This window comes from Coffea eugenioides, chromosome 9 (assembly GCF_003713205.1).
Source record: "Coffea eugenioides isolate CCC68of chromosome 9, Ceug_1.0, whole genome shotgun sequence".
Taxonomy (NCBI): Eukaryota; Viridiplantae; Streptophyta; class Magnoliopsida; order Gentianales; family Rubiaceae; genus Coffea; species Coffea eugenioides.
The window spans coordinates 23,226,258-23,237,677 of record NC_040043.1 but is presented as its reverse complement, the minus strand read 5'-3'; the positions used below and the strand labels follow the sequence as shown (position 1 = coordinate 23,237,677).

Genomic DNA, 11,420 nt, shown 5'->3' with positions numbered 1-11,420 from the left:
GAGGATTACCCAGCTGAGCCGATAGGCATTGAAATTGCGAGTGAATGCCGATAATTCACCAGGGTTCGGATAAATGGTTTCTTGGTGCCAGGTCTCTAGGTCTTGGAAAAGTCAATCAATGAAGAAATTCTGTCTCCAAGCAGCCAGGTATTGCTTTCACTGAGACTGGAAAGGAGAGTTAGGGTTGCTCGACCGAATAGGGAGAGTGAAGCAGCTAGCTAGGGAAGATCTATAAGCCAGGGTAGGCTTTCTCCGAGTTAGACAACACGGAAAAGCAGCGAAGGTTAAAGCAGCTAGGGTAACTCGAGTTGGAGGGCTCCAACCAAAGATTGGCATACGAGGAGTCACTAAGATGTTGACAGGCTCTAACCACGGATGTCAGCTATTGAAACAACTTGGAAGCGAAGCGAAGCAAACAAAAACAATTGTTGAAAATTCAACTCAACTCGCAGGAGAGGCTGGAGACAAGGAACTATCAGCACTGTAAGCAGAAAGGGCTAGAGTTTCACAGAGGGGTCATCGAGCTAGGTCAGAATCCTCAACTTAAGGCTAAGGTAGACCCTGATCTCCTCATAAAGCCAGCAATGAAGAGCAAGAAAAACTCCATAGCTACCGCGCTTCCTCCTTCTTTCTAATAGGGCTTGGTTAAGGCTCGGGGTACTGACCTGACTAGGTCTTGCAGAGCCTCTCTATGCATTAAGACTAATTCTTAGCAAAAAAAGCACAAAGAAGGTAAAGTAAAAGAAGGTTCGATGGAATTTAAGCGAATGACATGTCTCGTCTCGATTGATTGATCATAGACAGAAGAGTTTCCAGCCTATGGCTGCCCGAATGCAAAACCTGAATTCCCGGATAGAAGAGAATCCATCTCGGTAGGGAATTGGATCGTAGAAGATGGCAGAGCTATCCAGAAGGACAAGAGATCATCCCAACACAACAGATGACCGGGAAATCCACAGGTTCGAGAGAATGGTCCAGCAAACTGACGAAGTCCTATTTCTCAGCAGCAACATCCGCTGCAACAAGTTACGAAAGCTTTCCTTCTGCTCACTTCGACCTCTGTCTCTGCTAGTACCTACTTTCCATAGTTATTGGTCGAGTAATCTGCCTTCCTCTCAGTTGTTGAGTGAGTACCAGAATCTTAGCTACGGTTTATTCTGGTTGAGGTGGAATCTCTCTTTTAAGATCTTTCCAGCTACCTGGTTTGAGTTCACAGCTTCACCCCCCAAACCTTTGGTTAAGTTAGCATCTGCTTTCTCTTTCTCCTCTCTTTCGAGGCTTAGCGGCGCTTGATAAGTTCTTAGTTACATCTGTCACCGGTTGTTTACTTACTTTCGTAGTTCACTAGATGGCAAGGTTTAGTTCCTTTCAGCTGTCACAGGTTTACTTACTGACTTATGTCACAAAGCTAAGACGCCTATGAAAAGAATCGACTTATAATGGAGGGTTACCCCGAGGGGGAAGAGAGCTACTTCAGAAGAGTTCGTCGGTAGGGCAACTCCTTAGAGGACCAAACTCTCATAGCATCTTTCGCCTGTAACCTCAGACTTTCTGCTTCCATCTGCATCTTCCTTCGGTTGCCTGTGTGGCAGAAATCATTCCTCGCAGTCCAGGCATGATGAACTACCTGCTGAAATGTAAATTGCCAGCCTTCACTCTCATGCTTCCCTATCTGAGCTCCTCCAATATTCCAGTCCACCCAGCTTTCCAGTTCTTTTGCTTTCAATTCTGACCATTTACAGGGATCTACCAACTTCTGCCAGATATTTGATATGCATTCACAATCCCTGAGGGCGTGCAGGCTCGACAAGTTGCTTCCCCGCCCGGTCTTTCTTCCTAAATAGAGGACTGAGTTATGAGCTTTACTCTGAGCTAAAATAAGTTGGTTCTTGTCTCCGGCCGGCCTCGAGTCATTCCTCTTATATTAGCTCGTAGCTAGTATAGGAATCATAGGCTTATTCCGAAGATTCTTTTGTGAATTCCACGTGCAAGAAGTTTGACTCTCTAGGGCTTTAGCTTAGCTTTCCTTTTGCTTTGTCTCACGAGTCCTCCCTTGGATCCCGTTTTTGGGTGTCACTATAAGCACAGGATGTGCTCCTAGCTGTAATAAAAAGCTTTGCTCGATTCCTAAAGAATGGGATAATAAGGGCATGGCCTAGGCGATCCTATAAGTCAAAAGTAGATTCTCTAGCCCTGGACTTCATCCCTTGCGTAAACCAGACTAAGTAGTCCATTCCGATGTTCTGCCTCATGCCCACTGCAACTACTCGTAGCAAGTCCTACATCCTCGATGCTTTCCGCGCCGAGGAAGCCCTTGTAGCTAACCGGTTTGCTCTTAATAAAGAAAAAAGGCGTGTTGTTTAGTATAGACTAGACCTAGCTGAACCTTTTACTAAAATATTAGGTTGTCTTTGTTCTTTTCGGTCAATCAAACATAGAGTTAGCTTATCCAACAATCAATCAGAGCTGCCGGGCTCAGCGAATGCAGCCTTCACTCATTCTTGGGCCTTCGGGCCCTTAGGGACGACTCCAGTCAAGCAATACAAAGAATGACATTGACCGGCCAGATATCACGTAGAAAAGACAGATCCGACCCCTCACGGGGAGCCTAGTCGAAGGAGTAGTTCGCAGAGCACTATTGAAAGGCTATACGCAAAGGAGCAGGGGGCAGCTATCTGGGCTATTTAAAAGGGAAAGTCTTCTTGCGTGGAAAGGGACAGTGCGGGCTACTATTACTAGTAAGGCTGCAAAGACAGCTATCTTCTCCTTGCTTGCTCCCTGGGGTTCCCCCCAAAAGCACCATTCCCACTAGCTACGAGGAAGAGCTACCTAGTATCTTACAAAAGAAGTTGTGGACTCAGATATGATGCTCGTACTTATATTTTGATTTCCCTCGGGAAGAGACCCCTTCTTGGCCCGGGTATCCTTTTCCCAGTTTCTCACTTTTTTCTCGATTGCCAAGCCCAAGGTTAGGGAAAGGGAGAACGTCTCGTATATATACGATAGGTTGGAATATCTTTTCTGTACTATGCTGCCTTTGGCCCTGCGCCTGGTCTTTCTTCGAAATTGCCTTGGCCTTTCACCGGATATGGGCTCGATCCCTTCCACCATCCCTCCACCACACAAACTTCTTCGATTTCAGCTTCCAAGGGTTCATGTCGATCTTCCGGAAAGTACGCCAACAGATCTGCCAGGGCCTGCCCTTTGACTGCATTGGGTTTTTTCAACTCTTATGTAAAACTCTGAAAGTTGTAGCATCCATTTACCCAACCGCCCTGTGATGAAAGGTCTAGTCAACATGAACCTCAGCGGGTCCGCCTTTGTCCTCAACACCACTTGGAAGGCGAAAAAGGAATGTCTGAACTTCGTTGCCGCAAAAACCAAGGCCAGGCAGTGTCTTTCCATGGGCGAATACCGGACTTCAGCTTCCCTTACTACCCGACTCAGGTAGTAAACCTGTCTTTCGACCCCATCTTTCTCTGGTCGTGGACTAAGATTTGGTATTTTCTCACCATCTGATCTTCTTTTGAATTTCTTTGATGTCCTCCTTGGATGCGCTATCCGTATTTGGGTCACAGTTCTCCTTCTCCACCTCCATATTGGTGGCGGAGACGGAAGAAACGAAGCTGCAGGTAAAACCTAGAGAGAGAGTTTTTTTTTAACATCCAGGGTGTGTATTAAATATCAAGGAAACCACAGTTTGGAGTGACTCACGGCGAAAGAAGGTAGTCGAGGGAACCCTACAGCTGGATTGAGTTCACTTACGCTTGAAATCAAGGGACGAAGGGTTGCTTTCATTTTCAAAAGCATAGTTATGAGTAAGCACAGGATCCAGAACAACGGGCTCATCTATATAAGCTAAGCGAAGAAAAGGGTATCAGATCAAACAAAGACTTTAATCTTGGTTGCTAAAAGCCCTAAAAGGGTTGGCTTTACGCCAACAAGGGAAAACAAAAGACCTGCTACGGATTCTAGGAGTCAATTTCCAGGTCTTGTTGGATAGGCAGTATCCCCGCCCGAGTGCAAACCAGAAGCTATAGCCCCCAAAAAGGAAGGCATAGTTATCTAAAACAGAGGTAGTGGGCCAAGACGACGAAAGTTTTGATTCAACAACAGATAACCCCGAAAGGCAAATAAACTCGATCATCCCACTGTGGAGTAGGAGGTTGTCACCGACAGAGCGCAATTAGACCACAACTGAAAGGAGAAAGACTCGCCATGGTACATTCTGTTCAGAAGTTTCGGCATTAGCTATTATATTAGGCACAAAATAGTCTATGTAGACCACCAGCATCTGAGTCAGCAGAATCTAAGCTAGTTTCGGGTGGAAGAAGGGCAACAAGGGCATAAAAAGCAAAGACATAGGCTGTGCGGGCACTAGTCATATTAGCGGTAGAAAAAGTATGGGAAGCTAGGATGGTATGGGCTGCAGCATAAGAAGCTACGTCACCGCAGTTCAGTTAGAGACAAAGGCCCCTGCACTCTCTAAAAACAACAACAGAGAGAATTCCCGATGTGGAATAAGTACAAAGTCCAAGCCTAATTGCTACTTTGTAAGAACCAAAACTAATGAAAGCAGCGAAGGTAGCACCCACATGTAGAAGTATAGGATGCTCCCCACCTATGGAAGCATCATTCCTTCTAGTTCGTACGGGCCCAGAAGCGGCTTTACCACCACCTCGTCTAGTTATAGTGATAATGATAGGGGTACCGGTTCCGGCAAAGGTATACAAAAGAAAAGTAAATTGCTTGCATAAGATCCATATCCATTGCTAGCTGGATTGAGAGGAGTGCTTTCCCGTCCCATCCATATCCGTTGAGGGCTTGACCTGCCTAGGAGCGAAGCAGCTCGACTGAAAGGAGAGGAGCGAAAAGAGGAAGGTGCCTCCTATTTTGAATTCCTTTTTGTGGAGTTAAAGAGCTTAGCTTCATAGCTTCCCTGAAAGAAAGGGGGGCAGAAAAAGCAACAAGGGGTAAGTTCGCTAAGTCCAGTCAAGTTAGTCTAAGCAATTCTGCAGTAACTTCACTTGATACTTCGGAGGACTAAGGCGAATATTTACCCACACAGCCGAAAAGGGAAAAAAATGTTAGTTAATTCAAGTTCCATTCTTTTATATTCTATATAAGAATATTAATATGGAAGAATCAGAAAGGGAGACCCGGTGAATATGGTAACTTAGATTTCCGAATCTTATTATGCATATTGTATATATAGCATATCATGTAATTGAATTCGTGAGATCTGCTGGGCCATTCCCAGAGGAAAAGTAATCCAAATTTAATTAGAGCTGCGATGAGACATTAACTTATCTATATCCGTCAAAATAGGCGAAAGAAAAAAGGGTGCTTTGGCGTGATGCTAGTTTTAGAGAGCCAGATTTCACTGGGTTATTAATGAATTCCTAAAAATAGGGGAAAGGAATAGTTCGACATTGGCCAAGCCTTAGCCCTTTCCACCACCCCGCCTAGTTAATCAACAGCAGAGAGCGTATAGGAGATGAAGGCAGTGCCCCTTACACGAATGAAAAGACTTCTACCACTTCGACTGCTTATGGACTGCTAACGGAATGGTTTAGGACGTTCGTCACTCAACAACGTGAGCAAACTCAGAAGTTTTTGTAAACTCCGAGGAGAACGAACTAAAGCAAAAGAAAATTGGAACTTTGCCGTAGAAGGCTAGCTTTCAGAATAAGATCGAGGCGGGAAAGCTGTTCTTCGAGTGAAGAGTTTCAAAGGATCAAGGAATAAGAAAGGGCTACTCGCCTAACTCTTTAGAAGTGGTATTCCACGACCAACGTCCCTGATTCGAAGAGGTAGCTTCCACTTTTTGCCAAGGCTGGGGCCTAAGGACTCTCTGGAAAGGCACACGAACAGGCATTAGGCATTCTAGCTTAGCCTATCTGCACGCTCGCTTGTTATGTTCGTCGTTGGGAATTTGACACGGGAGGGACGGGGCGCTAGGCAGGCTTTTCTTTTTTCTCTTGTGTACAGTCCTTTGTTTGAACCCCCCTATGGTGCGCAGCTCTATACCCGTCTTGTGTGACCCTGCGAGTAGCTCTTTAGCTTTTTCCGCTCGAAACCGCACCTACATTACTTGGAAATCCATTTGAAAACCTAAGGATAGGAAAAGCAAAGACCTATACCTCTTGCCTTCGCCCCTTTCATCCCTTCGCTCCTTGAGCTTCTATTCTTCCTGAATCATCCCATCTCATAAGAATAAGTCGAGTTTCCTCCGACGGGCACATCTTGATCTTCCACTAAGGGCATGAATGACCTTGTTATACGCACCGATTCTATATCGAGTCTAGAACCGACTCAACCAATACAAATATGGACCAGAAATCATAAAAGAATAGTTTTCTTTCTTTTGCTCTCGTAGCAGCACCAAATGAGGATAGATATTATCTATCATATATAGAAATACAAGAACTCTATCATAAACCCATATTTTGGCAGGTTCCATTTTCATATAATCCTGTACCGTAGTAAAGTAAGGGACTCTATAGAAAACAGGGCTACCCCTAGCAGACGCTATCCAGCCTATATTCCGGATCAACCGGATCAGGCATTCCAAGCCATGATATTTAGTCTTCCAGAACTGGAAGCAGACAGAGGCAACCTTGGTGCATTCATTACCAGTGATGAACTGATAGAGAGGGGTTTCCTTTAGATCATCGGCCGTGCTTTTTATAGTTTTGCCATAGATAATAGGCATAAAGATACCTTTGACTATCTTACGAGTGAGGAGATCGCAAACTACCTTTGATAGATTATTATCATGTTCTGTTTTCATGTATTCCCGGAGCTCTTCGAGTAATAAAGAATAAATATCCATGCTTTTTCCATCCGAGGATGGGATGAGATTCGTTCTCTTAGCCAGGGTTTCATCCAACAAAAAGTAACTCATGATCTGATATGCACTAGCAGAGGCGTCCTGGGTAATAGGGATGGACGGAATAATGTTATTTTGTTTTGCCGTTTTTATTGCTATTAGATTGGAGAGGAACTGAAAGGGGTGTTTACCCTCCCGGGAATACAGGATAGGATTTTGAATGATTTTATCGCCCTGGTTCCTTAACCAATCTACAGACTCCTCGATAGTGGAGAAGGACTGGTAATGGAAGGCAGCTGAAGCTAAAAATGATGGATTAATAGTATTATTAATAGATTGATTAGTAGTATTATTAATAGATTGACCGTCAGCAAAGAGGATCAGGCTTCTTGCTAGATCACGCTCGTGGAAATGCAAGATACCGCTGCGGCAGATTCGACCTCGGAAGTCGAGAAAGGCAGGTAAATCAAAATGATAACCATCGTAGGCGCTTGCCAGCTTGATAATTAATTGCTCATAATGAGAACGCTGTATGTTCTTACATAAAGTTTGTAACAAATCATTAAAGCTACATAATTGTTTAATATCCGTATCCCTCATGTAAAATTCTCTAAGTAAGACAGTTTCATCTCTTCTCTTTAATGACAATGAGACAGATAAAGAGAATGTCAATACAAGAATGACTTTATATAAAGAGAAAGATCAGGATTCATGATCTGATCTCCCAAACTGTCTGAATGACAGAACCTCAGCTCCTTGGCTCGGCTCGAAAAATGCTTTTATGTCTTAAGTACAAAGTAAGCTAAAGGTAGAATAGAATTCATTACATTTAAGACTAATCATTCTTTAAGAGCAGCAAAGACCCTAGCGTCCTTCTAGCTTCGTAACTCGCTAAGATAGTAAAATGAAGATATTCTTTTTACAAAACCAAAGATCTACAATTTCACCTGAGCCTGGTCTTCCTTCCTAACTAGTAACTTAGCTAAACTCTATGCTTTCGTTCATCCCAGGAAAGCTCTGGCTAGGCGTGTGAGATGACTGTCTTACCTTTTCGGTTTTTTAAACATTCTACTTACCTCTAGTTGAATGGCTTGGTCGATCATCGAGTTAGCTCTCCTGTCTTTTAAGCAAAGAAAGATCAAGAGTGGAGATGTGAGAAAAAGAGAGAATGCTTTGCCAGCAAACCAGTAGCAATCCGGTTACAAGCTGAAGTTTGAAAGGTAAGGCACCATCTTAGGCTAGCGAAGCTGCTAGTTTTTTCTTTTAGCTCAGGGAGAGATGAATAGAAGACAGAACTGAACCGGACTAGGATATGGGCTAGGGAAGTTGGAGGGTAAGGCGCCGAGTTAGGTTACCCCATGGTTCATTCCTTTATTCAGCAAAGAAGGAAGTTCACTGGCTTACCTGCTTTTTGCCTCTTTCAATGAGATTGGGCTTGGAAGGCCTCTTTTCGCTGTGTAGCATCGGGCGACTTTGTCTAATGTGCTTTCATGTGAGGTTTACGTAGGCATGGTACGTAGCTCTTAGAGCATCTCTTCCAAGTTGAGTCCGGTCTGACTGACGGGCTGGTAGAATCGACCCCATCAAGGAAAGGGTAAGGCGATTTTCTTGCTTTCAGATAGAGTTTCGCTATAGCAGGTTCCCTGACTTATTTTATCTTCACCCGCCCGAAGGTTTGGCGAGAGGGTCTTTCTTTTTAGTAGAACTTTCTATGTTTATCCGATTCGACTCAGGGCGTAGGAGGCGGGGCCAGAGTATGACGATCTAGTTGATCCAGTCGGTTCCCCCAAGTTGTGTTTTCCCGATTCATTCCGAGGGTTCTACTTGACTTTTGAGTGTAACTGTCTCTAGATACAGTATAGCAAGGGAGGCGCGGTATAAATCTCTCTCTGAGACAATCTTGAACCTGGTTGTGTTTACATCTTCTCTATACCCGGGCAGAACTCGAGATACTAAGGCCAGGTAGTTCTCTTCTCATTCTACCTACTTCTATAGTGGGAACTATCAATTTAGGTGCGTTGGTACTCAAAGTACCTTCAAATCTTGCAGAAATAGCAAAGAAGCTAAGTCTTTTTATATACTTTTCCGAACTCTTTTTTCTATGCAGCTAAGATGGAGTTAAGAACCTTCCTCATTCAGCTAAGAAGCAAAGACTATAGAGAGAATCACACCCTACCTGCTACCAAACTGGATCGGTTTTTTCACCTTTTTAACTAGAGAAAGTAGAGGTTTAACCTTCTCTTTCTCTAAGGTTGTTTATATGGCATTTGTTCTCCCCGCTTGGAGGCGGAGTCCCGTAGCTACAGCTACTCTTCTTCTGCTACTGCTGAATCCTCTCACAAGGTGAACTACCTGACTCAGAAGTAGAGGCTCGAAGGCAACCTTTAGGGAGAAGATTGAATCAGGATCAGAACCAAGATAAGGTTTGGCAGGAACTAAACTAGCTCTATTAAAGCTGCTGGAGATTCGGATTCGTCTAAAAGTTTAGGAAATGACTCTGACTAATCCCGATATTCTTAAATATGTTTTTAGATAATAAGGAAGCAGGAATCTCTACTTTGGCTCAAGGAAAATGAGGAGCTCACTCTCACTGGTCAGAGAGGCCTGCCTTACCTCAAAGGATACTGACCATCGGGAGAATTCCCCTTTCTAAGGAAAAAAATTAGAGTGAAGCGCTTCAAGGGATCAAGTCTGATTTAGAGCAAAATCACATCCTTGGGATTCAGTTAGAGTTGCAGTAAAGGAAGATTTTGAAGATTGTAACTAAGATCAACTTTCTCCTCTTTACTCCAAGACTTGTGTCTTGCTTACTCCCGGATGAAGGCTATGAAGCAACTAAGAAGCTGTGAATGCAGGATAGCCGCTGCGGATTTCCGTAGCTAAGCGAAAAGCAGTAGCACTAAAGTATGCAGTAAATCAATCAAGACTAAATAACTGGCAAGAAGCTTCAGACGAAGAAGATAGCTCACAGGAACGACTAAAAAACTTTCGGGTAAGACAGAGTTCTAACGATCGCGAAGATGTAAGGAAAAGAAGCTAAGCAATTGAGGTGAGGAAATACCAGATTCTAATTCTACCCCTAGATTCATGAATTTTCAGAAAGTGCGGCTAGTGAGCATAACTAGACCCAAGTCAGTCAAGCCAGTAAGTAGGGAAAAGTAGAAAAGTGAACAGCTCTAGCTCTGGCTTACATGAGCGAAGAAAAGGAAAAAGCGCCTCAAAGGAAAGAAAAGACTGACGCTAAGAAAGCGATGTCACTGTCGGTGTAAGTCAAAAATTCCCAGCTCTGGAGTACACAAACAAGTAAGTGAGCCAGTAGCTAGAGTTCTGGGGAAGCAGTTCTTTCTTCTGCTAGCGGACAGGAGTCCCGATCAGGAGTTTCGGTGTCGTCAATCAGAATATTCCAACAGGTCCCCTGTCCTTATGAGATCCTCTTCGGTAAATCCCTTCTGTAGAGGATCCCGTAGAGTCAATTCCTCCTGTAAGAGCTTCGTTTCTTCCAATTCTATAGCAATAGCAGGTTCTTCTACTATAGCACTCCCCTATTCTGGGCCCCCACCCCAGGATTCCCTGGTAGGGCATCCAGGTCTATCTGGTATGACAGACCTGGGCATACCAGGTACCCGAGCTTTATTTAACCAGGGTAATGGTAACGACCAGCATCGATCCGACAAAAGCAAGATCCTTCGTGGGCTGCTTGGAGGATCAGCTTTAAAAAAAGCCCTTCTGGTTATGGGGGTTGAAGAAACGGTATCCTCGCTGATTGAAGTGAAGATATATGCGTTCAAGTCCTTGTTTGATTACTTGACTTTCGAGTCTGTACTTATTGAGCTTCTCCTTCCTTTCACTCTTCCGATAATAATGAGTATTAGTATAGGTCTAACCAGCAAACCAGTGAGACTTTCTGTCCTTTCAATCCAGTAAAGCAAGCTAGGGATAAAGCTAAACAACTCTTTTGAGCCAATTCCTGTATATCCAGTTTCAGGCTAGCCAGTTCCTTTTAGTAAGCCTGCCCCAATAGAATGCCTTCTCCTAATCGCTCCTCTCCTATCCGTCACCCTTGCAGTAGTAAGGGGCCTTTCAGCCAACAAATTAGATTCCAGTGGTAAACCCATCCTCTAGTGCTTGTGATCCAACTAGTTTGAAAGCAGAGATAGCCGGTCTAAAGGGTATTACGAGTATAAGACTGCTCCCATTGCTAGCATTTCCTATTCAGACTTCGGAAGGCTAAAAGGACTAGCAGTTCTATCAAGAATAGGGCGGCTCACAGTCAGTACAACTAAGCGTGTAACCACCAGCTCTTGCTTTGGAAAGGGACCTTCTGATTCTTCAAGTTTAAGAAAAGCAGATTCTGTATCAATTTGAGAATAAGAAAGAAGAGAAAAGAAATTAGTAAAGAAGTGAAGTTGAAAAACCAAGAAAAAATGCCTAAGAAGAGCAAGCAGCAGGGGTGGGACAATCAATCCAGTCACAGTAGATAGGCTTACCCTTTAATTAGCCAGTGACTACAGTTACCTAAAGGCCAAAGAGTCATTTTTGAAGGCTACTACGCATCCTTACTTACTCATAGTAGAGTGTAAGGTAGGTT

General features: G+C 43.9%; 1 protein-coding gene across 1 annotated transcript; it reads right to left on the bottom strand.

The window, feature by feature from the left end:
- Positions 1 to 6,304: 6,304 nt before the first annotated feature.
- On the bottom strand, positions 6,305 to 8,296 carry LOC113782371 (probable DNA-directed RNA polymerase). The gene is made up of 2 exons (XM_027328265.1): positions 8,237 to 8,296; positions 6,305 to 7,468 (listed from the first exon to the last, which is right to left on the bottom strand). The coding sequence occupies exons 1-2, from the start codon at positions 8,294 to 8,296 to the stop codon at positions 6,305 to 6,307; spliced, it is 1,224 nt and encodes a 407-aa protein (XP_027184066.1).
- Positions 8,297 to 11,420: the final 3,124 nt, after the last annotated feature.